At 52.8% G+C, this 27,859-nt stretch overlaps 2 protein-coding genes across 3 annotated transcripts in view; one reads left to right on the top strand and one right to left on the bottom strand.

Moving 5' to 3' along the window:
- Positions 1 to 11,692: 11,692 nt before the first annotated feature.
- Positions 11,693 to 27,859, top strand: part of KIAA1614 (KIAA1614 ortholog) — a 37,739-nt gene continuing 21,572 nt past the window's right edge. The window contains exons 1-4 of one of the 2 annotated variants that reach the window (XM_036873810.1): positions 11,693 to 12,426; positions 14,132 to 15,078; positions 15,755 to 15,818; positions 26,282 to 26,425. In XM_036873810.1, the coding sequence (XP_036729705.1) occupies positions 12,380 to 12,426; positions 14,132 to 15,078; positions 15,755 to 15,818; positions 26,282 to 26,425 (1,202 nt within the window). In that variant the 5' untranslated portion in view covers positions 11,693 to 12,379. Of the gene's footprint in view, positions 12,427 to 12,526; positions 12,808 to 14,131; positions 15,079 to 15,754; positions 15,819 to 26,281; positions 26,426 to 27,859 lie in introns of those variants that run through there. The other variant, XM_036873817.1, reaches the window with a different exon arrangement.
- The window catches only part of STX6 (syntaxin 6), a 75,021-nt gene continuing 74,725 nt past the window's right edge, over positions 27,564 to 27,859 (bottom strand). The window contains exon 9 of the mRNA XM_036873826.1: positions 27,564 to 27,674. Within this exon, the coding sequence (XP_036729721.1) occupies positions 27,607 to 27,674 (68 nt within the window). The 3' untranslated portion in view covers positions 27,564 to 27,606. The remainder of the gene's footprint in view (positions 27,675 to 27,859) is intronic.

Here is a 27,859-nt window from a genome sequence, read left to right on the forward strand (position 1 = left end):
GCCCTGATAGAGAAAGAATGTCTAACCATGGGTCACCAACCAACCTTGTGGCTAGAACTGCCCATCGAATGCTGGGTCCTATCAGACCCAATGAGTCAGATTGGGTGGAAGTGGTACCTCCAGGACTGAGCATAAGGAGGGTCAGAGGGCACAAGCAGGCTGCATGAACAGGTAACCCAGACCCCCCGTCACCTACCATGATTGCCTGAGAGCTCCTCCCTCAGGGCACACCTATGGCTGTATGGGACACCCTGTAAGACCAACTGAAAGAGGAGAAAAAAGCCTGAGCTCGTTTCATGGATGGGTCAGCTCCATATGTGGGTGCAAGCTGCAACTGGACAGTAGGTGCACTGCAGCCTCACACAGGGGTAGCCTTGAAAGACAGTAATGAAGGAAAATCCTCCCAACTGTCAGAGCTTTGAGCAGTGTACTGGTCATCCACTTGGTGTAGAAAGGAGAAGTGACCCAAGGTTAGACTATATCGTGGCAAGTGGCCTGGCTAGCTGATTAGGAAAAACAGGAAGATCAGGGATAACGGGTCTGGGGTAGAGGTATGTGGATGGACTTATGGAAATGGGGGTGAAGTGGGAAAATCTTTGAATCACATGTTAACATCCTCAGAGACCATCCACCATTGATGAAGAACTAAACAACCAAGCAGACAGATGACTCAGCCCACTGACCTCAGCCAGCCTCTGTCATCAGCCGCTCCCGTGTTGGCATGACGGAAACATGAACAAAGTGGCTACGGGGGCAAAGATGGAGGCTATTCATGGGCCACAAATGTAGACTATCACTTACCAAAAATAATTTGGCTTCTGCTGCCACCAAAGTCATCCTGCCTGCAACAGAGACCAAAACGGAGTCCCCATTATGGCACCATATTAGTTACTCTTCCTCAAGAGACAAAACCAGCCAGTTGGTAACAAGTTGACTACATTAGGCCCTTTTCATCCTGGAAGGTCCAGAAGTTTGTTCTTTACCCTCAGAGGAATAGATACATATTCAGGTTATGGGTTTGCCTTTTCCTGACCACAGAGGGTCTCAATTAGCACGATCATCTGAAACCTTTCAGAGTACTTTATCCACTGGTATGGGATTCTATATAATATCACCTCAGACCAGAGGGCTAACTATAGCATGGGGGGTGTGAGAGTCAGCTCATGACCATGGAATTCACCACCTAGAAGCTGCCAGCCTGAAAGAGCTGTGGAATGGTATACTGAAAGCATAGCTAAAGTGCCATAGCAGAGGTAGTACTCTGTGAGTATGGGTGTCACCCTCCAGGACTCCATACATGCCTTGAATCAAAACCCTGTATATGGTACTGGGCCCCCAAAGGGAAGGACACAGAGTCTGAGTACCAAGGGGTGGAAGCAGGAATAGCTCCACTTGGCATCAAGCTCATTAATCCACTTTCTGCTTTGTGTCCCCTGACTCTGAGCTCTGCAGGACTGGAAGTCCTGGTCCCACTGAATTATGAGCTAGGGCACTTCGGGCTTCCTCTGTCCAGGCACCAGCAGGCCAAAAGAGGAGTCACGGTTTGGTAGAGTAATTGATCCCGATCATCAGGAAGAGGAAGGGCTGCTATTATTAGCAGTGGGGACGGGGAGGAGTATCTTTGGCACCCAGGTGTAGAAAACAAATGTTTCAAAGAACACGGTATATCATTTATAGCCTACCCTTCAGGATTATCGGATTCTAGTCTTATTCCTCAACTCAAGCTGTTTTGCAACTCTTTGTTAAGTTGTAGGAAATGTAAATTCTGTCTTGTCTGGTAGTGATTTGAATGGACTTTCTTCCCACTGTAGAGAAAAACTTTGTCTCTACCTGCAATTCATCCCAACTTTCATTTATGCCATAAATGTCTGTGCTTTTTGGCTTCCCTGAACTTTTGTAATATACACATATCTCATTCATCTTTGTATCTGTTGAAGAGTCATACTTTTGTCTTTTTTCTGGAAAGAAAATTATTTTTTAACACAGGTGACCTGGACACCCTTGATACTCCCAATTCTGCCTGTAAACGGAGAGATACAGAAACCTCAGCCCAAGGACACAGTGACCAGGGCCCAGGCCCCTTGGGGGTAAGATCTGGGTCATATCATCAGACTAGCCTCTGAAGCTGGGAGAGCTGATAACTGACGAGGAAAGGCATCTAGAGTGAAGGAGCATCGACTGTGGCCCAGAGACCCACTGCATCACTGGGGGGCTGGCTTGTCCTACTAACCTCCCTCGGGAAGAAAAGCTCACCACAGTCCTGGAAGAACTGCTATCTGGACATGTGTGGAAAAGTGAGCTGAATGACACAAAGGTGGACTAAGGTGGACACAGAAGCGCCCCGCCCAGATCTCTGTCCAAGGAAGGACTTGCTTCACAGGTGTCGGGGCGCAGGTACGGGGGCTGCTGGGAGCAGTGTCTCTGGTTGACAGCTCCTCCAGGGTCTGCCTCAGTGGCAGACAGCTACCTCGCTCCAAACCATGCCCTTTCTGGGGCAATCAATGTCCAGTGACTAGACGAATCCACGTGGAGTGACTGTTCTTTATGCCGGGCATATAAATGCTCAGCCATCTTGTCCCAGCACATTACAACTCTGAGGGGCAATATTCACCCCAGAGCCTCATGCTGGATTGGCCAAGGGTTTGTCGGCCCCCCAATGTGGTTCAACCTCTTCCTCCACCCATCCTGCTTCTCCCTTTAATTTCTACAGGTGTAGCTCTCTAACAAATATGGTATACCCCATGCTTCCTCTCAGCACCTTCTACTGGAGAACCTACCCTGGGGCACTAGTCCCCTTGCTTCTAATCTATCTTCCCTCTGCAATCCGGAACTTTGTTTTGTTTTTGTAAACACACGTCCAGCCATGTCATTTCATCAGTGACTCAAAATCATCAGTGACTTCTCAGACCATGGTATTTGTTCCCTTAGACATGCCAGGAGATATGAGAAGCCAAAAATTTTACTCTTCTGAAATTTTAAATGCTACCTACAGTCTGTCCTATATATTGTAGGACACGAGGCTCTTAAGAACCCGACCTCCGTCTGCTAGTCCCCCTTCATTTCTACCCATCCTTGGAATGGAAGCTTCAGGAAGGCCTGTCTCCCTGCTTCCATGCGTGAGGCTGATTCTCCAGAGCATTTCCCCTCCTGCCCTTCACCTGCCCAGGAAAAGCCAGCAAGCACTTTCACTTTCCTTCAGAAAAACTAACCTGCCCCTGTTCTTACATTCCACTGGTGCCCCCTTTAGAACACTCCTTATCTCTATCAAGTCTGGTCATTTGTCAGTCTCCACCCACCACCCCAGATTTTCCCCCCATTCTAGACTGTTCTTGAGGGCAAGGGTGCTATCTAATTTTCTCTCCTCAGTGCCCAACCATAATGCCTGGTTTACGCTAAGAAGTATCAGCGTAATTGAAAACATGAGTTGAATAAATCTGGCCAAAGATAATTCGTGTATATGAATGTTAATAGCAGCTTTATTCACAATGCAAAAAAACCGGAAACAACCAAATGTCCACCAACAGGTGAATGGATAAACAAATTGGGTAAATTGTCTTGGTCTGCTAGGGCTACCATAACAAAATACCACACACTGGGTAGCTTAAATAACAGAAATATATTTCTCATTGTCCTGAAGGCTGGTAGTAGAGATCAAGGTGTTAGCGGATTTGGTTTCTCTGGAAGCCTAACTGCTTGGCTTGCAGATGGCTGCCTTCTTGCTGTCCTTGCATGGCCCCTTCTCTGTGGACACATCAAAAGGTAATTTTAAGAGAGGATATAGTCATGCCTTTCATAGAATTATAGATTTTATTTGTCATTAATTAATAAGAGAACCCATACAGTGTTACAACCTGTTCAGAAGAGAATCTGAAACACAGGCAAATATATAGACACCTGGAATGGTGAGAAAAATTTACAAGTAAATGCAAAATCAGCAAAACTGGTCAATATCCATGGGTCAATTCCACCAACTATAATTGGCATTCGTATGGACGAAAATAATTTGCATTACTGTCAGTTTTTCTACAATTTATAGAATTGTAAAATAACTCAGATAACCTGAAAGGATGCAGTAGACGGTACATCCAATAATGTTTTTTGGACCATTTCAAAGTTTTTTGCATTTTCCCCTATACTTTAACTCCTCCAGCCCAAATTATGCAGTTATTTATCAGGTCATTTGACATGATTAAACACACACACACACACACACCCCAAAATGTTTTGTTCTCAACACCCTGGAGAAAAATCCTTTTCAGCTTTCACCAGTTAGCTAAAGCCAGAAGCCTGGCTCAGGTCCTGGGGCAGATGGAATCCACCTCAGTTCTCCTCTTATTTCCTCTAAATCTTCACAGAAATGGCCCAAACTCAGTAAGAGATATTATTAGCAGTATCAACATTAGCAAGAGAAAGATTGTTTTTGTCTTAGATGCTCCATACTGAAGAAGTTTTAAAAGCTAAGCACCTTTTTGGTGACTTAGAGGGATGTACCAACCATGATTTTCACCACTGCTCTCCTGGGGGCAGAAACAAGTCCCCAGGGCCCAGCTCCTAAGACTGCTGCAGAAATGGAGCCGGACGTTGCTGGGGAGACGTTGGTGAAGAGGCCCAAGAGAGAGAAAGGGGAGGAGGAGAGTAGAGAGGTGATTCTGGGTGAACAGCATCTTGGGGGGAAAAGAAAACAGCCATGGACCATGCCAGAGAAACTTTCCAAATGTGGCTGCTTATGAAGGGGTTATGTGGGGCTCAATGGGGCAGGACTTTGCACGTACAAAATTAGAGCTTTCAAGGGATGGCAAACCCTCAGACACTGGCACTCCCAGAAGCCTTTCTAAGAAGTTATAGAGAATCCACTTTAGCCTGACCCCTGAGCCCACTGGCCATAGGGGGACTCTTCTCTCCTCAGCTCAGTAAAGGTAGCACCTCACACCCTTCCCCAGCAAGCTCTGAAAAGGGCCACCGTGTCACAGCCCTCTACACACTAAACATACCTCTGCAGGCAACCCCAGATTCTCCTTGGGGCGGTATCTTCTCTTTGAACACCCTAACCTCCTCCAGACCCCATCCACCCCTTCACTCTCCACCATAGCTCTTAAAACTGGTTTTGGACCCAACCTCTTCTTACCTTTTTGTTACCAGCTGATCCTTTTATTACTTCTATGGCCCTTAAGTCTGTACAGATTTTGTCCAACAAGCCAACCATATTTATTGCATAATAATCCTTGTCCCCATGACAACCCACGTTGTCATACTGAATTGATACAATACCAGTCAAAAGCAAAGACACTTCTCATGGTAAATGTATAATTTCCTTTAGACTTCTTTAAATATGGGATATAGCTTACACTCCCCTCCCCATCAGGTGTCTAGGGACCCCAGGTTGGGAAACCCTGCTCTGAGGATTAATGTTGAGTGAGTGCAACCAAGTCTCCCTTGCTCTCCCTTTTCTCAGATGGGCAAAGTGAGGCTGTTAGTATTAAGGTGAATTGACTTAGTCAAATTGACAAAGAATCAGAATGGAAATTGAGGGGTTTTTTTTTTAAAGTCTCACTTTTTTTGGTCTCTAACTCCTCTTAGCATTAGATTTCCTTAAAAAATAAAATAAAATTTAGCTGGGATGGGCTGCCACTTGCCCCCAAGGGAGCCTTTTCTGCTTGCAGCCTGGCCCTCTCTATGGGATCCTAGAGTTTGCTGCACAACAGCTGCCTGCTCCTCCCCTCTGGGTCAAGAGACCTAGACCACCCCGACAAGAAGGAACCTGAGAGATTGTCTGGTCCAGGTTGTCCCAAAGTGTGTTCCTTAAGATGTTAATTGCTATTTGGGGGGAAACAGTTTCTGTGGTCAATTACTTTTGAGAAAGGCAAAGTTAAGCAAAGGTAAACTGGTTTAGTTTTGTTTTGTTTTCACTTCAGGACTTGGCCGAGCCTTTGAAATGCCTTTGGGCCTAATGACCTGCCAGGAGGATGAGATGGCATGTATTATCACCCAAATTTATCAGACTTGAAATCTCTTTTTCACAGGAGACCTACTCATACCCCACAGGGCCCTGGGGTTCTGAGAAGCTTAGTTTGGGACCTGTTAGTCCAGCCCAGCATTTCCAGATGAAGAAACTGAACTCCTCGGAGTGACCAGTCCTTGGACCCACAGGTAGATGTGGTCCCGCCAGAGCTGAACCCAGGTTGCCAGAGTCTAATCCTGAACTTTTCAAATTGGGGTCTTTTCCTCTATACCTCACCCACCACATATTCAACCCAGGAAAAAAACTTTCCAATGGCCCCCGGAAGTGGAGGGAATTTGCTCAGAGAGAGGCTGCTTCTTTGGCTCGTTTGTGTCCGGAGCAAAACCTGCCAGGCTCGTGGGGGCAGGAGGGAATGGCCAGGCAAGAACCCCTGCAGGACGACGTGCTGCACAGCCTGGGGCTAGAAACGGCTCCCCGAGGCTTTCATAGACTCTCATATGTCTTAATCCAGTTATTGAATAGTACTGAGCACTTTCTGTCTTTTCTCAAGATCAAAAACTGTCACAGGGCTTCCCTGGTGGCGCAGTGGTTGAGAATCTGCCTGCCAATGCAGGGGACACAGGTTCGAGCCCTGGTCTGGGAAGATCCCACATGCCACAGAGCAACTGGGCCCGTGAGCCACAATTACTGAGCCTGCGCGTCTGGAGCCTGTGCTCCGCAACAAGAGAGGCCGCGACAGTGAGAGGCCAGCGCACCGCGATGAAGAGTGGCCCCCGCTTGCCACAACTAGAGAGAGCCCTCACACAGAAATGAAGACCCAACACAGCCATAAATAAATAAATTTAAAAAAAAAAAGTGTCTTCTCTTAAAAAAAAAAAAAAAAAAAAACTGTCACAAACATGACTCCAGCTCTCAGTCACCCTCCAATACCTTTCTCCCTGCATCTGCTCTCATTTTGTTAATGAGAAAATTGACTTGGCCAAGATGACCGTGGTTACTGACAGACAGGTGAAAGCTAGGTGTCCTCTCCTTATATTGATGACGGCCTCCCACAGGCCAGGCATGGGAGAGTGGGAGAGAGAGTGTTAAAATATTTGCCTAAGCCCAGTCATTTCCTTGTGATTAGGATTATGAAATGAAAAGCTACAGTTCGGGCTCACACGGGAACGGATGCCCAGCAGAGTCACGGTGGGTACAGGGTGAGTGGCCCTCAAGGGCAGTGAAGTCTGGAGTCCGTCTCTCCAGGGAAGGTCCTGTCCCATCCCAGCAGCTCCCTGCCTGCCCGCTTGGGGGAGCAGTGCAGGCTGACCCTGACCAGGTAGGAACCACGCCTTTGTCCTTCTTGGGTCTTAGTCAATTCAGGCACGTGTGGCAAAGGACAGCATGGCATACGTGTATTCACACAAGTGTTGGCGTGTGCAGAGCGGCATGACTAGAAAACTGAGTGTCTGCTCTCTGGAGGTGCCCAGTTGTCGTGTCGCCTGTTATGTACCTGGTGTCTTCTCTCAACATATTTTTGCATGCTTCTCTCTTGTTATTTTCTCCTCTCCCCTTCCCCATCTATTTCTTCTTCTGAGAGCTATTTTATCTCCAAGTTTCCAGGCTCATTCAGAATTGAAGTGTAAGGTCCACACCACTGTCTGTGATCAATGGCCATTTTGGGGAAAGAGAGGAGGGGCAGGTGCAAGGAGACCTGAGCATCAGGCATAAATGGCAGTCACCAGGAAGCCCAGATGCTGGTCCTTGCCCTGTCAGTGACCAACTTTCTCACAGGCCCTGGGGCAGGATGGGCCATACTGAGGGAATGAACCAAATCCTCTGGAATGACCTTGATCCTCTTAGCAGCAGTGGCCCCCTCTTCTCCTCTTAGGCATCCTTACCTGATAGGGACTTTTTCTTTCATTTAACCATGTGGCATCTAGTCAATAGCTTTTATGTGCCGGGCATGTGTTGGGGCCAGGAACGCGCATGTGGATCAGGAAGCACTCTGTGACGTGTCAGATGTTGACAACTCAGTGTGATAAGTGCTTTGGCAGAAGCGAGCCCAGGATGCCCTAACCCAGGTTGAGAGGACTGCAGAGGATGTTGGGAAGGTGTTCCTGAAGAGGCGACATTTGAGCTGAGTGTGGAAGGTCTAGGAGGAGACATCCAAGTTGGGATGGGATGTATATGTGTGTGGAGTGAAGCAGAGTGTTTCAGGCTGAAGGAAAGATGGGCAAAGGCGAGGAGATGTGAACCATTGTGGCCAGTCTGGGGAACTAGAAACAATTCAATATGGTGGGTGTGCAGGACAGGCTGTCGGGGTAGTGAGAGCGAGGCTGGAGGGACCCCTGTGCCACAAGAAGGAGTTTGACTTTTAACCTGAGAACCTGGGCTTCTTGAAACTGGGCCTCAAAATCACCTGGGAAGCTTATTAGGAAACAGATTGCTGGCCTAACTCCAGCTGAGGAATCAGAATCTTCAAGGGTGAGACCTGAGCAACAGCTTTTCGAGCAGAGTCCCAGGAGAGTCTACACAGGCACCGGTCAGATTAAACCTTGGGAAATAGTGGGAGGGTTCCAAGCAGGGGAGAGGCAGGCACATGGGAGACCAGTCCTGACACTCTCGAGCCTCTGCTGGAAGGAAATGATGAGGGCCCGAGGGGAGGCCCTGGGCGGTGAACAGGGTCCCCAGGAGTTGCTGCCAGGATCAGTTGCCTGAGTGCTCCTCCGACCACGTGCCCCATGACCAGGACGGGAGTGACCAGGAAATTCTGCTTTCCAGCTGGACGAGCTCCTTCAGGCAGTACGGTGGAGGGATGGCAGAGGCGTCCCTCCCACCCATTCCCACCCCACCTGCTCTAACGCAGTGACCTCCAAGGACTATTTCACCCTTTCCTCCATCCTAAGTGAAACCCTATTTCCACATCCCACAAGGCTCCTTATTCAAGCTGAGTATTCAGAGCACACTGGGGGAGGGTGGGGAGGAGGAGTGAGGCTTGTGTTTTCAGCCAGGCTAAGGGGAAGGAGGCTTCCTGGGATGGTGGGTTTCCCTAGGTGATTCCAATGCAGCAAGGGGACTACGTGATGGCTATTTACTATATATTCGTGTTCCTCCTAGATTTCTCTCCAAAGGTTGGTAATGAAAGTGTCTGATACACAAGGAAATAAGGCAGTTCCCCAGCCCAGAAACGCGCCATGCTCAAGGCTAAGGCCTGATGCAGACCACCCTCTAGGGCCTCCCACCTCAAAGGACGGGGTCCAAACTCCTCACCCCGGGCCTAGAGGCCCTCAACCAGGGGCCAGTGCAAGCCCTGCGCTGCAGCCTCACCCCGGCCCCCAGGCTTTCCCAGATTAATTTTTACACTTAACGCTTAAACCAGGGAGTTTCACACCTCAGTGCCTGTGTTTATGCTAATCCCCCCTCTGACGGGCCTCTCCCACCCCTCCCCCTCCGTCTGGCTAATTCCTGCTCATGCTGCAAGACCCAGCTCTCTGTGATACACCCCTCCCACCCAACACGCATCTCAATCTTGCTGTTCCTGTGAACGACCCACACCTCTACGCTATGCTAACCTTGATGGGACCACTTACATGGCAAGTTTAAGCACCTGCCCCTCCCCCACTCCACCTTGACTGGAAATTCCTCAAGGGCAGGGTCTGTGGTACTACATTTTGTCTCCCCAGTGCCTGGCACATAGTAGGAGCTCAAGAGATATTTGCTGAACCAAATAGAATCCAGATGAATGAGAAGTGCCCTCAGACATGTGAATGCCATGATAATTTAAGAGCATTCTAAGGATTTGCTTATTGGTGTTTTTAGGACAGGTGCCTCTGTATAGCTATGACACCCCATCCCCCTGTTAAGTGCAAAATAACAAACTTAATGAGTAAATTGAAGGTGATTATTTGCATCTTAAAAGGCTGAGGGCAGGTCTCCTTTAAATATTAAGCCCTTGCTAGAACTTCCAGAAACTTGCCTTACAGATCATTAACGTCTGGGGGAGGGGTGGGAGCAGGAGTCATGGAGCTGGAACCTCTAAGGGGCTGAGCTCCAAAGTTGTGCCTCTGAAAGGAGGAAGCAAGGCAGAAGGTCTTGGACCCAGACAGAACTGGGCTCAGACTCTGGCTATACTAGCTGTGCGGCCTTGGGCAAGTCCCTTATCCTCTCTGTACCCCGATTTCCGTATTCCTAAAGTGGGGATACCCCATACCTACTTTGCAGGGTTGTTGTAAAGATCTAAAAGGTCCTACGTAGAATGCCTTCCCTCATAGGAGGTCCCCAATAATAGTAATAGTATCGTTGTTGGTAGGGTTGACATGGCACATGGAGGGGAAGAAGGAGTCTTTTGAGGTTTACAGGATTTTACCTGGGCTGGCAGAATAGGAAGGCAGAAAGGATCCAGAAATGTAAGGGCCAGACCATCATGGCAACATAATTTGACTATCACAGCACTTTGCAATTATTTTTACTTCTTTAAACAGAATCTTTCCATGTTGAACACGCAGAATGCTGGCAACAGCACTGTACTGTGTGGTTAATGTGAGGGTCTTGGACTTATTAGCTCTGTGACCTTGGGCAGATCACCTAACTCAGTTTCCTCATCTGTAGAAAGGAGACAGTAAACAGTACCCATCTCTTAAGGCAAGAGACAAGGAATGTAAGGCACTTAACCCAATGCCAGGTGCACAGGGCACCCTCCATAAATGGTACCAGTTACTGTATTATGAAGTGATCGGTACTAACAAGCACAGAATGGTAAGTGCCCTGTTGGAGGAACCGCTTGCTCTGGGAATATGGAGGGGGGTAGGGGTTAACTGCAAGAGCACTACCCACGACTCTGGAGACCACATGTCCCAGAGCTGTGTGACCTTGGGCCTGTTCTGTAACACAGGGGCTTTGCCCTAGATAATCTCCCAGGTTCCTAAATTAGCCCAAGGTTAGTCCACCCACAGCTCCCCAAACAGCTGCTCTCAGACCTGGATGATTTTGCCCTGCCCAGATGCCCCCTTCCCCCTCTTCTGCAGGGTAACTCCTACTCACTCAAGGGCAGGCCTCCTTACCATCCTTCCCTGCCACCCTTCCTGGCTCTGCGCAGCAGTTAGCTCACTGCGTGGTCCTTACTGTTGCTAGGTCTGTCATCTAGATGGTGACTGTAGTGCCTCAGTGCAAATAGAGAGCAACCGCGCTTGAGAGTGAAGCTTGTTGGCAGAAGGAAACGATCAGCACTTTTCCCTTGTAGAGATTTCCGGAACCTCCTGGGTCCTAATTCTCTTACTGTTTCCCGTTTGTTGTGGAAAAATAGGTTTGGAAATAGTTGGGGATCTGTCCCCTCCCTCTGGGCGGAAAGAGGAAGCAAGCCCCGTTGGTTGGGGCCACAGCTGCTGGTAAAGTCCTTTGCAGCTACTTCATCCCAGGTCTGGAAAAAGTGACAAGGTGTCTTCAGGAGTGCCCAGAACCCTCGAGAATCGGTCCCCATTCAAGGCGACTGCCAACGCAGGCACCTGGCTCTCCCCTTAGCAGGACAGGATGAGGGAACTCGCGTCCACTACGGGTCCCCTCGCGCCGCTGGAAAGAGGAAACAAATGACCTTGACCTCCAAGGAGACGGCCCCTCGGAGAGGGCGACTCCTCCGGAAAAGTTGTCTAAACAAAGGGCATTCCTCAGCTTCCACCCAGACAGCCCACAGCCGAGCCTCCTCCCCACGCCCCGGGTGTAGGGTTACACTCCTTCCCGCGAAGCTCTGGGAGAAAGTGGTGTTTCCGCAGCTTTGGCTCGCGTGGAGCCGCGTCCCACGGCCGCGCTCTCCCAGAAGCCTCGGCTGCGGGCGCTCGCCGGGCGGACTGGGCGAGCCGGGCCGCGAGAGGTTAGGTCCGGCGGCCCGGAAGACAGCCCCCGCTCCGTCCGAGTCCCCAAACTCGCGGGCGTGCTCGCCGCTTAGACGTCTGGAGGGCATCGCTCGCCGCCGCCGGGAGGGGCAGCTCCGCAGGGCGCGGGCGGCCGGGACCGGGGCCGCGGCGAGCGCGGAGGGCGGCGGGGCGGGGTGGGGGCGAGGGCCGCTCCTCTAGCCCCTTCCGCCGCCCCTCCTTTCTGCTCTCCCGCTCCCTCTTCCCGTCCCGGCCGGGAAGGCGCCGGGCTTGGCCTCTCTCCCCTTCGTGGCCGAACCATGAGCTAGCAGCCCATGCCGCTTCCTCCCCGCCCGACCCCGCGTCCCCTCCCCGGACCCGGAGGGAGGCCGCGGCCCGCGGGTCGGCTGCTCGGGCCCGACCCCACTCGGAGCCCCGGGGCGGCCCGCAGAGCCGGGAGCCGAGCCGGGAGCGCCCCGAGGGCCGAGGCCTGCGGGCCGCACTCTCGGAGCCCCGGCCGAGCCCGCGCGCCCCCGGTCCTCGAAGCGGGCCCAGGAGGGAGAGGGGGGGAGAGGAGGCCCTGGCTTCTCCGGGGATGGAAGGGATGGAGGCGGCGGCCCGACCTGCTGGCGGCAGCCTTCAGTGAGTACGGAGGAGGCGAGGCGACGGGCGGGCCGGGGGTGGCGGGACCGCCAGCGGGGAGCGGGAAGGGAGGGTCGCAGGGGAGGCCCGTCCGTCACGTCCGTCTTCATTTCGGCGTCTGCGGCTTAGAGAAGTACAGCACCTGGGCCGTAGACTTCGGCGGTGCCGAGCCGCACAAGTCGATACCCACTGTTCCCCAGGGGAAGGTCGCATCCTTCCAGGTCTCCGGAGATGGATGATCTCTGGAATGCTGTTCGAGTTTACCCGAAAGAAAGTTCTTGTAATGTGACTGAAATTGCTCCCATTACCTTCACATCCCCTGCTTTCTGGATTGAACCTTAGAAGAGAGGAACGGGTGGCTGGGCTGCCAAGACAAAGCTGGTAACTTCTAGATTAACTGGTGTAGTAAATGATCTCTTCCTCCCAAAGATAGGCCTTAAACTTCACAGGCTTAAAACTGAGGTAACATACACACTGTGTGTGTATTTTGCTTGGTGAAATATGTGTATTCCTGAAACGTAAAAATTGAATTGTAGTAAGTGACTATAGAGGGACTTGGCATTTAAGAGAATTCGTGGTGAATCGTTGGTCAATATATGAGGTGAATAACTCCTTGTTTGTAATTTGTGTCAATATGGACGCATGTATTCATGTAAATACATGCAGTTTACTTCAAGTGGGACATATCTAGATGTATGATGGAGAAGGAGCATGTTCTCAGAGAGCAGGATAAATATTAAGACATTGTGGCATGTATGTGTGCACAGAACAACTTGGTGAGTAAAATCTCGCGCTCACTTTTGTTCCCTCTGAAGACATTGACATCAACCGTGCCACCAAGGGGCTGTGTAATTTGGGCAAGTCACTTAACCTGTCTAGACCAATATTCTCATAGGAGTAGGGGGGTCGGTACACGGTCACTGAGTGCTTTGGAAGAGCCCTGGCCTTGGGAGGAGAAGCTTTGCATTCCCAACTGGGCCTCCCTTAGTTCCCATGTCACCTAATCTCTCTGTGCCTCAGTTTCTCTGTCTGTAAAAATGAGGATAATAATCCTGTCCTGGCAGAACTGCGTGAGGATTATTTGCGAGAGCGTGTTTGAAAGTGCTTGCAGGCCTGCCTGGCACAGAGCGGATGCTGATAGGCACTGGTGCCTGATCCTGGCTGCCCTGTGGGCACAGCCCCATGCTGCGCTCCTGTGGTTTGAGCACAGGGGGCCCCTTCCGCCAGAGGGTCAGATCCTGGGTGGTATCTTCCTGAAGTCCATCCTCTGCATTGGCTCCCCTTGGAAAGGGAAGAGCTTGTTGGCCCTTAGCAGATGTTGCCACCCTCCTCTGAGGCCTGACACCTATCAGGAAAGTAAGAGGCCAGGGACTGGGAAATCTGGCCCCCATTTTCACTCTGGCCTACATTGGGCAGAAGATTGGTTGTTGTTTGACTCTCCACTGTGCCCCAGGTGTAAAATGGGGGTAGAAAAACGAGAACACTACTTAGACTTGGAAGAAAAAGCTAGTAATAACTTATGTGTACCATCCAATGATTTGTACTCTTCGAGGTGCTTTCACATTGTCTAGGGGGCATCCCCAGCTCTGACCCCAAGTTATTTTTCTCTGGACAGGGCTCTATCCAGGGCACTTTGGGGACCCAGGAGGTTGTTGGAGCTAGCCAGGTGCTGGGTCTAAGGAGCTCTGTCTGTTTTCTCCTCCAGAGGACCCAAAATAGGGAGCAGAACAGCCAGCTCCATGGAGGTGACCTCAGCTGTGGAGGGAAGTGGCCCTGAGCCACAGCCGGAGAATGGACACCTCCCAAGACACTGGCCCTGTCCTCGAGAAGACAGAACACCCAGCCTGATGGCCCCCCAGCCTCCTGGGGCACAGGGGATACAGCTCCAAGGCCCCTCCGTGCTGGAGTCCAAGGTGAGGGCCTTGAAGGAGAAGATGACAGCAGGCAAACAGGGGGCAAGCCCCTGCCTCACTTCTCACGAGCGGCCATCCCTCAAGAAACCCAAATGCCGACGAGTCAAGGTGGGTGGAACCAGGACTCCATCAGAGGGGTCTTCCCTACCTGATGCCGTGGTGGTCCATCATGCTCAGAACCCAAACGATGGGCTGCTGGACAGCAGCGTCACTGAGGAGGAGTCCGCCAGGAACGGGGCCCCCGGGCCTCCCAGGTCGCCTGCCTCTGGGCTCCAGAGCTGGAACAGGAGGAGCCCGTGGCCTCCAGAAGCGGTACGGACACTGCCTGACCACGACAGGGCTCTGCCGCCAGGGCCCAGCTCTTTGCAAGAGAGCCCCATGCACAGAGTCACTCCAAGCCAGCCTGAGGGCTCTGGTCCTTGTAACAAAACCACCCACAGGCCCAGCCTGAGGAAAGGAAGGTCATACCCCCTGCAGGATGGTCTCGTCTCACAGGAAGACCTGGACAGCTTGTCTCTGACGTCCGAGGAGGACTTCGTCCCCAGGCCAGCCCTGCTGGGGGAGCTCTGGAGAGCTGGAGACCTGGGGGCCCTGGGCACCGGGGGCAGCTCCTTGTCCCTGTCTGACCGCGTGGAGAGGAACCGCCTTCTGCTGCAGGAGATGCTAAGTGTTGGGGGGCAGGGCCCCTCGAAGGTGGGAAGCCCAGCCTGGACTTCATCCCGGGACAGAGCTGTGCCAGGTAAGGCCCACTCTGTGGGTGTGGTGGTGGAGGCACAGGAGGGAGTCCAGGAGAAGGAAAGGGGGACGGGGGTTACCGCGGAAGGGTGGGGCGGGAAAGGGGGAGAGCACGGCTGGCTGTCGCCAAATTCATCAGGATGTCCTCTTAGTCTTGGCTTTGACAGAGATTCTTTACCACCTCACAGCCAGCCCCATCTGCTAAAGTCCCCCCAGATCCCCCAGACCGATGGGAGGCCATCCTCTATCCTTGGGGTGGAGGCTACCACAGTTTCTTCCCTGCGGCTTGTAGCGCTCTCTAGAGTAGCTTTTTGCACCTCCCTCAGATGACGCATCCTCCCCCCACAGTGGACCTCACTGTCGTCTTGGTAGGAGCCCTTCTCCACAAACAGGGTTAGCGTCCTGTCAGTCTGAGCTCAGCGCTCAGCCCTCAGAGGCAGCTTTTTCCCTTCCTCCTTCCCTCACCCAGCACCTGGGGGGACCCCGGTGCGCCCCTCAGCTCATGCATGACCGTGCCCACCAGCAGTCACCACACAGGCTATGCCTCCGCCTCGGGGGTCCGAGTAATCTGGGGAGCAAATGGCTTCTGGAGGAAACTTTCTCCTCCCTGCTCCTCAAGTGGCAGCTGAGAGCCCAGTTTCCGGCTCTGCCCTGACCTCTGCTTCTGTTCTGGGTCCTAGAGCGCCCGGCAGGGGACGTGGACTGGGACTCGGGCATCTCCCTGCAGGACGCCGACCAGAGCAGGTAAGAGCCCAGAGGGCACGTTTCCTGTCTCCCCCTCCCTCCGGCAGTTGTCCCTGTACCTTCATTTACGCAGCATCAGGAGAGCAGGAGACCTTGAGAGAGCGAGAGGGCAGGCAAACCCTGCAGCACAGATGGGCGTGGCTCCTCCCGGAGACCTCTTAGAAGGCACCAGTCACCCCCGTGGCCCAGGCTGTGCCCCTGCTACTTGCGCAAAACCATGGGGCACGGAGCACAGTGAAGAGAACTTTGCAAACGACCTGCTCTGTGACTTGGGACTCATTTCCCTGCCCTAGCCTCTGTCTCTTTATCTTTAAAGTGGGCCAGATAATACTTGTGTGATGTATTGATACTTCTCAGGACTGTTGTGAGGCTGAACACAAGATAATGGATGCGAGAATCCTTAGGGAAAATATCCGAATGCAAGGCTTTTACTCCACCAGTTCCTTTCCCAATCAAGGGGTGTGTTGGGTTGTGTAAAGGCCTTCCCTGCCCGCAGCCTCCCTGACTTTGCTCTAGCCCCTCCACCAATGTCTCTGGGAAGCTGGGCCTGGGATGGGGCAGTGTCCCGACCAGGCAGGTGAGAAGACTACCCTCCGGGCGGGGTGAGGAGCCATCTGTGGGCCTGAGCTGGTGGCCGCCCAGGCCTCGGCCTCCTCCGCAGTCTTTGCTGCGCACCTGGCACGTGAAGCTGAGGGAGGTCCCGGAGCTGGGAGCGGCCCCATTTCCTCAGCCGTGCAGTGACGTCCCCCTCCTGAGGGTCTCGTGGTTTCTGCTGAGGGCAGAGGTCAGCAGTGTCACTTCTCCATTATCAGGCCCCTCCCTGCCTGATAAATTCCACTTATTGACCTCCCTCCCCTTCAGAACACGTGGACAGGGCCCCCCAGTCCTGCTTTCACAAAGCGAGGGCTGCCCAGGTTCAGGGGGTTCAGCCTCTGCCTGGCCACTGGCCTTCTCAGTGGCGTCGGCTGAGGGCCTGGTGGAGGGGGGGCTCCTGGCTCCTTCCGCCCTCGTTATTTATAATTTGGAGTCGTGGCTGCCCCCCTCCCGCCAGGGGTCTCTGCCCGCCTCCACGGCCGCCGCGGTCAGCCTCTGCTCATATCCCCTCCTAGCCCGGCCGCGATATGGAGGGCTGTGACTGTGGTCCTCAGCGCACCCTGGCCCCCGCCCTGTCCCCTCGTCCTTCCCTGGGGAGCCGTAAAGGAGGCAGCCTGGGCCCACAGACCTTGTGCCCAGAGGAGGTGGGGCCTCTTCTTCTGCAGCTGCTCCTCCCCCGCCACTCCCACCCTTTCTTACCTGGGGAGGGGAAGGAAGTCTCAGCTGCAAGATGGCCACGGGGGATTTGTCCAGAGGTCACTATTGAAAGGGGAAGCCAAAGCTCCTGACTCGCATGTTGGATAATAAATAATAAAAACACGCATCTTAAAGGAAAAGAACCTCAACCATGGGGTTGGGAGGGACTTTCCCCCGGTCCTGCGAGGAGATGGCGTTTGTGTAGAATCCTCAGGGTAGGGATTTCTGGACTATTGTTTCACCTTCCAGACCATCTGCAGCAGGTTAGGGTTTGGATAAGGTATGTGGGTGTTGGCGTAGGATGTGTAGGTGTGTGCATATGTGTATTGTATGATGATCTCACATGTCTATGTATGAAGGGAGAGAATGTGTGTGTGGAATGAGGTTGGTGCCCAGCATATATCCGGGCATAGAGTTGGCATGGGAAAAACTGTCTTCTGGCTTGTTTGGAAGGTCATTCATTCACAGTGCCCCATGGACCTTTATTGGTGATCTATACTCAGGCCCCTGCTGAGTAGATACCCAGGCTGAAGGGCCAGAGAGCATTCCTCTAGAGCCAAATGAGGAGCCCTGTCCCAGGAGGGCTCTACACATGGCTGACCTTTGTCCCATCTCCCCTAGTTCAAGGATGGCAGAAAGGTCAGCCATGTGTAGAACCCTCCTGGGACAGGGCTCCTCATTTGGCTCTATTCCTGAGTCTCCTGGTCAGATACTAAAGTGGTCCCTAAGTCACTGCAGGCTCCATCTCTCCCCTAAGCAGGATGGATTTATTGACGCTCCTTCTGTATAGCTGAACTTCCCGAGAGACCTTTGAAATAAGGCACACTTCCCTCAGCTCTTTACCCCTGGCCACACGGGACCAGGGTCTTGGGGCTTTGTGTACTGAGGGGCTGAGGACACTGGGCAGTGTAGACTCTGAAACTGTGGTCACCATCATGATGGCCGTCCTGAAGGGGCCAGGACATCAGTCAGGACGTGCTCGGGCAGTGAGCCCCTCAGATCTTCTCAGTGTTTGAGGCATAAAAGGTCCGGTTTCACACTCAGTCAAATTTAGCATCAGTGTAGTTCAGTGTTGCAACCAAATAACCCCCGTGACCAAGTTAACCCAACACGTATTTAATTACGTCCTCAATTGTTACTGCTCTGCATGGTGATAAGACAAGAAGCCCTGAAATGATGGTGAGAGCAGAGACCAAGACAGTAGTCACTGTCTGACTGGGGGGCTGGCCCAGCTCATTGCAGTGGTCACAGGGAGAGTCGACCGTGGAGGCGAGACCCCCGCGATGCTGAGAGAACACCAGAAATGCCCCAGGACCAAATGGTTGTCCCCTCTACTGAGGGGCAAGAGGAGACAACGTCCTAGAGGACCGGAACAACCTGGTGGTCCTTCCCTCCAGAGGACCGTGCTGACACTCAATTCCCAGACCTTGTGCTGTACCACATCCTCACTTTATCCTGATAACAAACCCTATCGATTGTTCCTGTTTCACTGACAGAGACCCCTCTGCGGGGAGGCTGAGTGACTTGCCCAGTCATACAGCTGTTAAGTATTGGCGTCAGGGTTCGCAGTCAAAGCTGCTCGGTGCCAAGGGCTGTGCTCTAACCGTGAAGCAGCACTGCCACAAGCTGTCCCCACAGGCCACGCCTTGGGTTAGGGATCCGGGGACCCTCGGCCTCCCCCAGCCTGGTATTCTCAAGTATAGACAAAGAAGGGTAGATGGCAGGCTCCACTGGATAAGCTTGTTTCTCTCCTAAGTCACTGTTGACATGATTCAGGAAATGGGCTTTTGACTGGGGGTGGGGAGAGGATGAGGTGAGACGTAAGCACTTCAAAGGTGGCCAGCGAGGTCAGTGCTGTCAGTGACCTTGCTCATGGCCGTGTCTGGGCACTGGACTCATTAGAGATGGGGTGGGGGGGGAGGGAAGGATCCTCTGCTCAGGGCCGGCTCTGCCCTCATCCGTTCTTAGCAGCCCATGGTGTCCCGTCCCTGCTCTCTGTAAAATGGCCAGGATCCACTCGGCCTCTCCCCTGTCTAGAGGCTCTGAGAGGGCATATCAGGATTACAGATTGCCCCGCTTGTGCAAAAAGTACGTGAAACCAGAGGAGCCGCAGCAGTCAGTGCAATGCTGGCCCCAGGCCCCGCACCGAAAGGGAGTCAGCTTTTTACAAAAAGGCACTCAGCCTTGGGCTGCTGCACGCACCCTGAGGCCCAGGGCCTTCCTTGGCAGTCTCATTGGAGAGGCAGTGCTATGTGACCCAGGCCCACTCTGCTTCAAATCAGGGCCTTCCATGTGTGTGATCTTGGGGGGCCCAGATCCTGAAGTGTGTCTGCAGGGGCTTTAACTACTGCTCCGCTGTGGGATAAATAGAGAGGGTCTCTGGGGTTGTTTCATTTGTGCTGTAATGATGAAGGAAGCTCAGAGGATTTCCTAGGTTGTTGATTTCCCCCCATCCCCGTGGTGGAATCGTGCCCATTTCTATCATCAGATACAGAAACTGAGGCTCATAACGGGGAGCCCAGTCTCTGTGTACACACCTCGCCACAAGAAAAGAAGGAACGGGGTGCCAGCTGGCAGCAACTCAGACTTTGGTGGGTCCCAATTTTCAGGCCCCTGTTGAGATGGCTAGTGGTCAAAACTCCCTGCTCCAAAGCTGTTTGTAGACTCCAGTTTAAAGAAGGGGCAGACAGGCAACCCTCAAGAATTTCAGAGGCCTGGCCTGTGGCTCAAGTGGTCAGGCCCACAGCTGTGAGAAAATCTTGGGCTTTTAAAACTTAATTTATTACCTAGCATTTTGGAAGACTCTCCTGTGGCCCTACTACTGTGTGTAATTTCAGAAGGAATTCCCATTTTGCCCTCACTGCCCACTCTGCTTACACCAACTTTGGCCATAGCTGTTGCTGGTGGATCTCCTTCTGGAGCTCCTTAGGGGCAAAGACCATGCTGTTCTTATCTCTGGGACCCGGTACCTGCCAAGTATCAGCACGGAACAGGCACTCAGAAAATGTTCGGTGGAAGCATGCATGCATGGGTGTAAGTGAGGGCTCACCAAGGGCTGGACGCCCCTGTGGGCTTGATAGGATCTGGATGGAACCAGGAGAGGACATTCCAGATGGGTAAGGCTTGCAGAAATGCGTGGGAGAGGTGTGAGGTGGGTTGCGTGGAAGATGCTATCAGGACACAGGGTGGGAATGTGGGCTGAGGCCACTTATGGAGAGCCTTGGAATTTAGGTTTTAGGTAAGGCAGTAGGAAATGGAGGGACATTCGCTGTCTCCCTTTTGCCACATCCACTCCCTCCCTGGTAGGATGACCCCGTCTTCTGGCAGTGCTGGGACGTTGCTTTGTGCTGTGGCCTGGTACACGGGTAGCCTGGTGAGGGGGTCTGGAGATCATTCTGGCTCCCTGGTTGGGTTCTGGATCTTCTGGTCCTAGTCTCAGGGGGTCATGAGGAGCCCTGGGGGTGAGCTTGGGAGAAGAAACTCTCCTGCATCTCCCCAGGATTTGCAGGGCTGCAGATGTAACTAAGGACTCCCCCTGGCAAGGGTGTAACGAAGACTAGCCAAGCCCCTGTCCGTCCTGCATACCCCCCACCACTCCCCATCCTGCCCACCAACTCAGATATACAGACACAAAGGAAAACTAGAGGGAACCCCTCGCCACTCCCAAACCTGCCAAGACTACAACTAAAAAGAAAAAATTTTCGTTTAACCACTCACCAGTGTTTTCAACTACGTACCGTGCTCCTGAAGTATCTAGGGTTCTAAGTCCTGGTGGAGAAGGAAGGATGCTAACACTTCAAGCCCCACCTCACAGCTAGTGCTGCCTGCAATCGTCATGCATGTCATTGTCACACTCACATACACCCCACACAGGAAAATCTCATTATGGTACCAATCTTTGTGAATAAAGAGGCTCAAGAAAGTTAATTTGCTCAAGACCATTCATCTTTGAGGAGTTGGGCTGAAATTCAAGAAGAGGAAGCCCTCCTCCGTGGCCTCCAGAGTGGGGCAGGCCACTGTCCCCCTAGATGGGGGTGTCTTGGTCACCTGCCTCCACACATGCAGTGCTAGCAGAGTGACAGCCAGCAAGGATTTTTTTGTCCTCCTTCTTCAGGAAGGCAAGGACAGAGCCTTTTTGCTCTCTCTGTAAGGAGTCGACGTCCTAGGGAAGCTCTGCACACCTCCACCCAGATCTTTTCAAAGGTGTTCAATGAGGCGTATCCCACAGCAGCCATTCTTTTTTTTTTTAAATTATTTTATTGAAGTATAGTTGATATACAATGTTGTGTTAATTTCTGCTGTACAGCAAAGTGATTCAGTTATACATACGTATATTCTTTTTCATATTCTTTTCCATTATGGTTTATCACAGGATATTGAATATAGTTCCCTGTGCTATATAGTCGGATCTTGTTGTTTATCCATTCTGTATATAATAGCAATAGTTTGCATCTGCTAATCCAAAACTCCCAATCCTTCCCTCCCCCACCCCCCTTCCCCCTTGGCAACCACAAGTCTGTTCTCTATGTCTGTAAGTCTGTTTCTGTTTTGTAGATAAGTTCATTTGTGTCATATTTTAGATTCCACATATAAGTGATATTATATGGTATTTGTCTTTCTGACTTACTTCACTTAGTATGATAATCTCTAGTTGCATCCATGTTGCTGCAAATGGCATTATTTCATTCTTTTTTATGGCTGAGTAGTATTCCATTGTATATATGTACCACATCTTCTTTAGCCATTCATCTGTCGATGGACATTTAGCTTGTTTCCATGTCTTGGCTGTTGTGAATAGCGCTGCTGTGAACATAGGGGTGCATGTATCTTTTCGAATTAGAGTTTTGTCCATGTATATGCCATTCTTAAACAGCTCTCCCGGGCTTCCCTGGTGGCACAGTGGTTGAGAGTCTGCCTGCCAATGCAGGGGACACGGGTTCGAGCCCTGGTCTGGGAAGATCCCACATGCCACGGAGCGACTGAGCTCGTGAGCCACAATTGCTCAGCCTGCGCGTCTGGAGCCTGTGCGCCACAGCAGGAGAGGCCGCGATAGTGAGAGGCCCGCGCAAGGCGATGAAGAGTGGTCCCCGCTTGCCACAACTAGAGAAAGCCCTCGCACAGAAACGAAGACCCAACACAGCAATCAATCAGTCAATCAATCAATAAATAAATAAGAACGTGAATTTCTTAAAAAAAAAACAGAAAAAAGAAACAAATGTTATAAAAAAAAAACAAAACAGCTCTCCCTTCTCTGTTGAGAGAAGCACCTATTTATTGTCTGGGCAGCAGTGTCCCTCCGCTACCAAACAGCCTCCTTCCATTCCCCATTCTATGGAAATTGCCTTTTCTGTGGAGCCCTGTCAAGGGCTCTGAAGGTCTAGAACAAAACCCACCAAGCCCTCTCTAGCTTCAAGATAGCCTGTCTCTTCTAAACACGCCTTCCTGGCAGATGAACAGGGGATCTCTTCGGCAGGTGATTTTAGTTCATGTTCAGGGATTCCATCCTTTGCTCAGTAAGGGGGTGAGAGTCACTCAACAAAATAATGGTGCAAATAGTAAAAGCAATAATAATAAATGCTAATATCGATGGAATCTCACCAAGTGCTTGGCTCTGTGCTCAGCTCTTATAAGGCGATCAGTCTCACTTAACAACTGAGCCCCTATTTAGGAGAGGAGGAAGCTGAGCCTTAACCCCTAAGTGACCTGCCAGGGTGACACAGCTGGTAAGTGGCAGCCCAGAATTAGAACCTGGGCAGGCTGCCCCAGAGCCACGCTTCTAACCACCACTCTAGGCTCTGTCCTGTCCGTGTCCCGCAGCCCTGGGAAGAAGGTGTCTGTGGTAATGAGCCCAGACAGGCCCCTGCCTTCGTGGAGCATGTGTTCCAGAATCAGTTCCGGGCCCACCTTTCCTATTCCCCTCACTCGGGGAACCGCACACAGTGTGACAGCAGGAGCGCTCTATCCTTGGTCATCAAAAAGCTTTCTAATATACAAAAATGGCACAAATGCCGGGGATAAAGGCTTATATGTGTTCTGTACACTATATTTTCCCTCTACTTGCAGCATCCTGGAATCTGGGAAATGTCAGATCTCTTTATATTCCAAATTGTTTCCCTAATTCATATTCCTGGGATGAAAGAGTTAAAGCTGGACTTGCTGGAGCTTATTATTTTAATCTAGGATTATGATGGCTGCAGAAGGAGGCCACTCTGTCCCCCTGACCTCTCTGACTGGGAGACAGTGGTGGTTGTCCTGACTGGAGAGCCTGACCTGGCTGTGCCTGGGTGGGAGGGGAGCTGCAGTCAGAGCTAAGCCTGCCTCTCTGCTAGGAAACGGGCTTAGGTAGAGAGACCAGAGCGGGAGGGGGCTGCATGCTGCCCTTTGTCCTGGGAAGCAGCTTAGGGTGCTGGTGGTTGGAGGGGCAGATGGGAGGGCCAGAATACTCACGTGGAACTCCCGTTGTCCCCAGCCAGTAGCTCTTTTAGGTGTTGCTGCTTCTTGAGGGCCAAACATCTGTGAACCCCCCGCAGAGGACGTCAGGGTCCCCCACCCCACCTTGTGGTATGGCAGGCTACCTGGCCAAAGGCCCTGGCTTACAGGGTAGCAATGTGAGTTCTGTCCCCCGTGTAACTCCCGCTGTCTACAGATGGGGAAACAGGCCTGGGGGAAGCACTCAGCCACTTTCTCCCTGTGCCTCACCCGCTGAGCTCATGAGCCCTCGATGTGCGAGCTTTCATGGCCGTGACAAAAGCCCTCTGTGCTCAGATGGAGTTGTCTTTGCCAAGCCACACAGGGACCACCCCAGTCCTTCCAGGAGATCTCTGAAGGAACTGTGACAGCTGGGACGGTGGGTTATAGTCTGTGATGGGAAGGGGTTGGCTCCAGGGCTGTGGTCAGATTAGAGTGGAGAGTCTCCCTTCTCCTCAGAGGAGTCAGAACCTGTCTGTCGGGCAGGGCTGTTGCCCCTTGGGTGGACCAAGACAATGCCGTGATGGGGGGTGGGCAGTTAGACTGGGACAGGCTCACAGCACTGCACCTGTCTGCCCCCTGCCGCTTGGGAGAAAGACCCCCTTCCTGCCACGGGGCTGTCAGGGCCTGCCCTCTCCAGGGTGCACCGTGACCAAGAGTTGCCTGCCCTGCTGACCCTGCTGCTCCCCTCCCTGCTCAGTTTGTTACTGCATGGATGCCTCCAGGCGCCTAAAAAACCCTGCTTTTCTAATCAGTGGAGAAACCAGCTTTGTCTGCCAGGAACCAAAGCAGGGCAGCTGATGAAAAAAAAAAAAAAAAAAAAAAAAATTAACAGCTCCAAGTAGAGGGAGCAGAAAGGAAACAGCAAAGCTGGAAAATGGTCTAAAAACCTGGGGGGAAGGGCGATCTTGGCAGCATCTGGCCAGCTGCCTGGAGCCCTCCTGCCTGCCCACGAGGTCTTGTGACAAATGCCCTCCGACAGCCGGGGAACCACAGCTGTCACCGGAAGGCTCCGAGCGCGCGGGCTGGCAGCCAGAGGCCTGCGGCTGCAGATGCGTCTCTCCCCGGGCTGGTAACCTCATTATCTCCGCTGGCGGAGCCGGAGCCTCGGGGAGCACAGCTGCTCTCGGCAGTGCGTTGGAGGCCCTGCCTGCCCGGGAAGCTGTGCAAAGGGAGGCCTCTCCTCACAGGGCAGCAGGCCTGGAGACTCATTTTCATTCTCTGCCGTAAGCCCTCCTGGTTCCCGAACTGTGCCTGGGCCCTGCCAGGGTTCATAGGCACAGATGGTGCCTTTGTTCTGGCAGTTCTTATTTTTTATCTTGGCCCCAATTGCAGGATTAGGTGCAAATAATGAGAAAAAAAAAAAAAAGAAAAAAGAAGGAAAAAAAAATCATAGACTGCCCAGAGCTTGTCTAAGGTTGTCCCAAGGAGGCCTCAGGGTTGTGCCATTTCCCACTCACATCTCTGTCATCTGTCATCTAGGAAACTACTTGGTACCTTCCCCGTGTCAAGACAAGGCCCCTTTCTCCAGGTGACAGACGGGGTGGGTAAGGCACGGGATTTGGCGGGCTGCAGTCTGAGATGCAGGCCGGGCTGAGCCTCTACCTGCCCAGGTCCTCTTTCTGCGGACCCTCCCTAGTGAGGACAGACCAACGTATGTGCAGTGAGGACAGGAGCAGCCACGGGGCTGCGGAAGTCACTCCGCCTCGGCCTGCTCTGGGACCGGGGGCGGGGAGGGGACGGAGGACGCGGAGGCGCTGGGGCTGGCTGACGCCTGCTCTGCTTCACTTGATGTCTGACCTTGAGCGACGACGCACCAAGTGCTCCTCTGTGCTCCGGAGCCCTCATCATCTGTCAAGTGCAGAGCGCACCTGTCCCCAGCCAGCCTGGCTGGGGAGGGGGGCTCCGGTCAGGGGGAGGCCGGCGCTGGCTGCCTGTCATTGTCTGGGAGGTGGCTTTGAAAAAGAGCTGCTGTCATTTTCTGCAGCTCTGGACTGGCTGGGGAGGAGGCAGCACACGTGGGAGGCGGAGAGGACTGCTAGAGGACCTTTATTATTATGAACCCGAGCCACTGCTGACCTGATGTGGGTCCAGCTTAACGTCTCTCAGCCCGGGACTGATGCCTGCCGGGTCGGGATTGGGACTGAGGCCTTATGAAAATGTCATTCCCTCAGAGGAGCAGCACGGTGACGGGCAGAGTGCTGATTCCTTGTGTCTGCGGTGGGAGCTCAGGATGGTGCGGTGGGAGCTCCGGTGGGTACGTGTGGGTGCAGAGAGAGACAGAAGGAGAGAGGGAGGGGACACGTGTGAAGACCATCTGGCTGGCTGGGCACAAGCCCAGCCCGACAACCCCAGGCCCTTTTCTCCCCCTCCTCCCAGATAACTCCCGCTGTCTGCCCAGGGAAGGAACAATAGAATAATCTGGAGACTCCCCTACCCTTTTCTAGATCCTCCTGGGCTCTCTGCCTCCGGTCTCTGAGCAGATGTCCAAGGTGGGCCAGCTCCCTGGTCCCATCCAGAGTCGCTCAGGGCCAGGCCCCAGGCCCCAGGCTAGGTGCCCTCCGTGTGGGAGCTGGACAAGGAAGGCTGCACACGCAGGGCTGTTTCTGGCATAGCCACACTCGACACTGTTAAAGCCCTCCTAATCCGTGTTATTTTCTTCTAATCCCTCCCCCGCCCGCTCTGGCCCATGTGCCACCCTGCAGGACCTTTAGTCCCAAGCCGGAGCCCGTGCTGAGCCCCAGGCATGAGGAAGCCAAGCATCTGCTTCAGCGAGCCCGCATGAAGGCCAGGACCCGGCCCGTCCGTGCCAGCCACGATATTGTGCCCACCCTTGCCCAGGGCAGCCGGTGAGTGGGGCCCGGCTCAGACTGGCCTGGGAGGGCTGTGGCAGAAGAAGAGATGGGATCCAGCCACTGCAGGCCGCTGCTCACTCCTCCCTCCTGTCTGTGTGTGAGTTTTTCCTGTGTCAGGCATTGCTTTCATTCTTTTAGTCAGTCAGCACACCTTCATTGAGGGCCTGCTCGTGTTATGTTATGGAACATAATCCGAGCTCCCTGGAGGACAGAGGTCACAGTCTCCAGGGAAAAAGACGGGCAAACGGATCAATACGGTTCTGTGGGCGGTGGTGTAGGAGAGGAAAGATGCGTGTGCAGGGCAGGAAACCTACTGTAACTCCGCTGGAAAGGACAGGGGAGGCTCTGGAGGAGGTGGCTTGTAAGTTGGGGCTTGAAGGAGACGTAGATATTCAGTGGGCAGATGAGGGAGGCGGGGGTGAGCATCCCGGGGGAAGAACTGAGCAGAAGCACATGCTCAGGAGTTTGGCCAGGCTGGAGCCTGAGGACATGCTGGGGGGTGCATGGCGTGAAGGCCGGAAAGCTCAGCGGAGGCCAGTCACGGAGGCCTCCAGGCCTGCTGAGCAATTTGGATGCCTCCCGTAATAGCTAGGAGCCACCAGAGGATTTGAGGCAGGTGGGTAGCACCATCACATTTGCATTTCAGGAAAGCTGTTCTGACTGCAGGGACGGGTTGGATCTGGGGGGCTGAGGGGCAGTGAGGAGGCTGCACCGTGGTCCTGGTGAGCAGTGATGGGGGCAGGGGGGCAGGGGGGCAGGGTGTGGAGACGAGGGATTGCCAGGAGACAGAGCAAGCAGGCTTAATGAGGCAGCAGAGAAGCGGTTAAGACTCTGGGACCAGACCACTGAATTCTGGCTCTGCCACTTACTAGCTGTGTGCTCTTAGGGAAGTCTGTGTGCCTCAGTTTCCTCATCTGCAAAATGGGAATCATACGAGTGCCTATCTTAACGGGGTTGTTGTGAGGGTTATATGAGTTAATATATGTAAAGTGTTTAGAACAGCACCCAGCATATAGTGAGTACGATACGAGTGTTACCTCTGACTGTTAATCATTTAATCAACTGGAGGAGGGGAGCATGAGAAGGGGAGGCATCCAGGATGCAGCCCCGGGTTCTGACTTGGTGTCTGGAGGTTTGGTGGGGCCTTAGCCGAGAGCTGAAGCCTAGGTGCAGGATCAGGCTTTGGAGGGGTTGCCCACAGAACACCCACTGGAGATGCTTATCAGGCAGTTGGATACAGGAGCTGTAGAGGAGGAGAGAAGTCAGAACTGCGGATTTGGGCATTACCCTGATTTCACGACGCTGGAGCTATGAGGGAGGCTGAGCTCATCAGGGATGAAGAGATGGGAAAAGTACAAGTTCAAGGACGTTCAGACCAGCATTCCACATATCTGGCTACTCCTTGCATGACATCCCATCCCCGTCATT

The sequence above is a fragment of the Balaenoptera musculus genome, chromosome 1 (assembly GCF_009873245.2).
Source record: "Balaenoptera musculus isolate JJ_BM4_2016_0621 chromosome 1, mBalMus1.pri.v3, whole genome shotgun sequence".
NCBI classification, from domain to species: domain Eukaryota; kingdom Metazoa; phylum Chordata; class Mammalia; order Artiodactyla; family Balaenopteridae; genus Balaenoptera; species Balaenoptera musculus.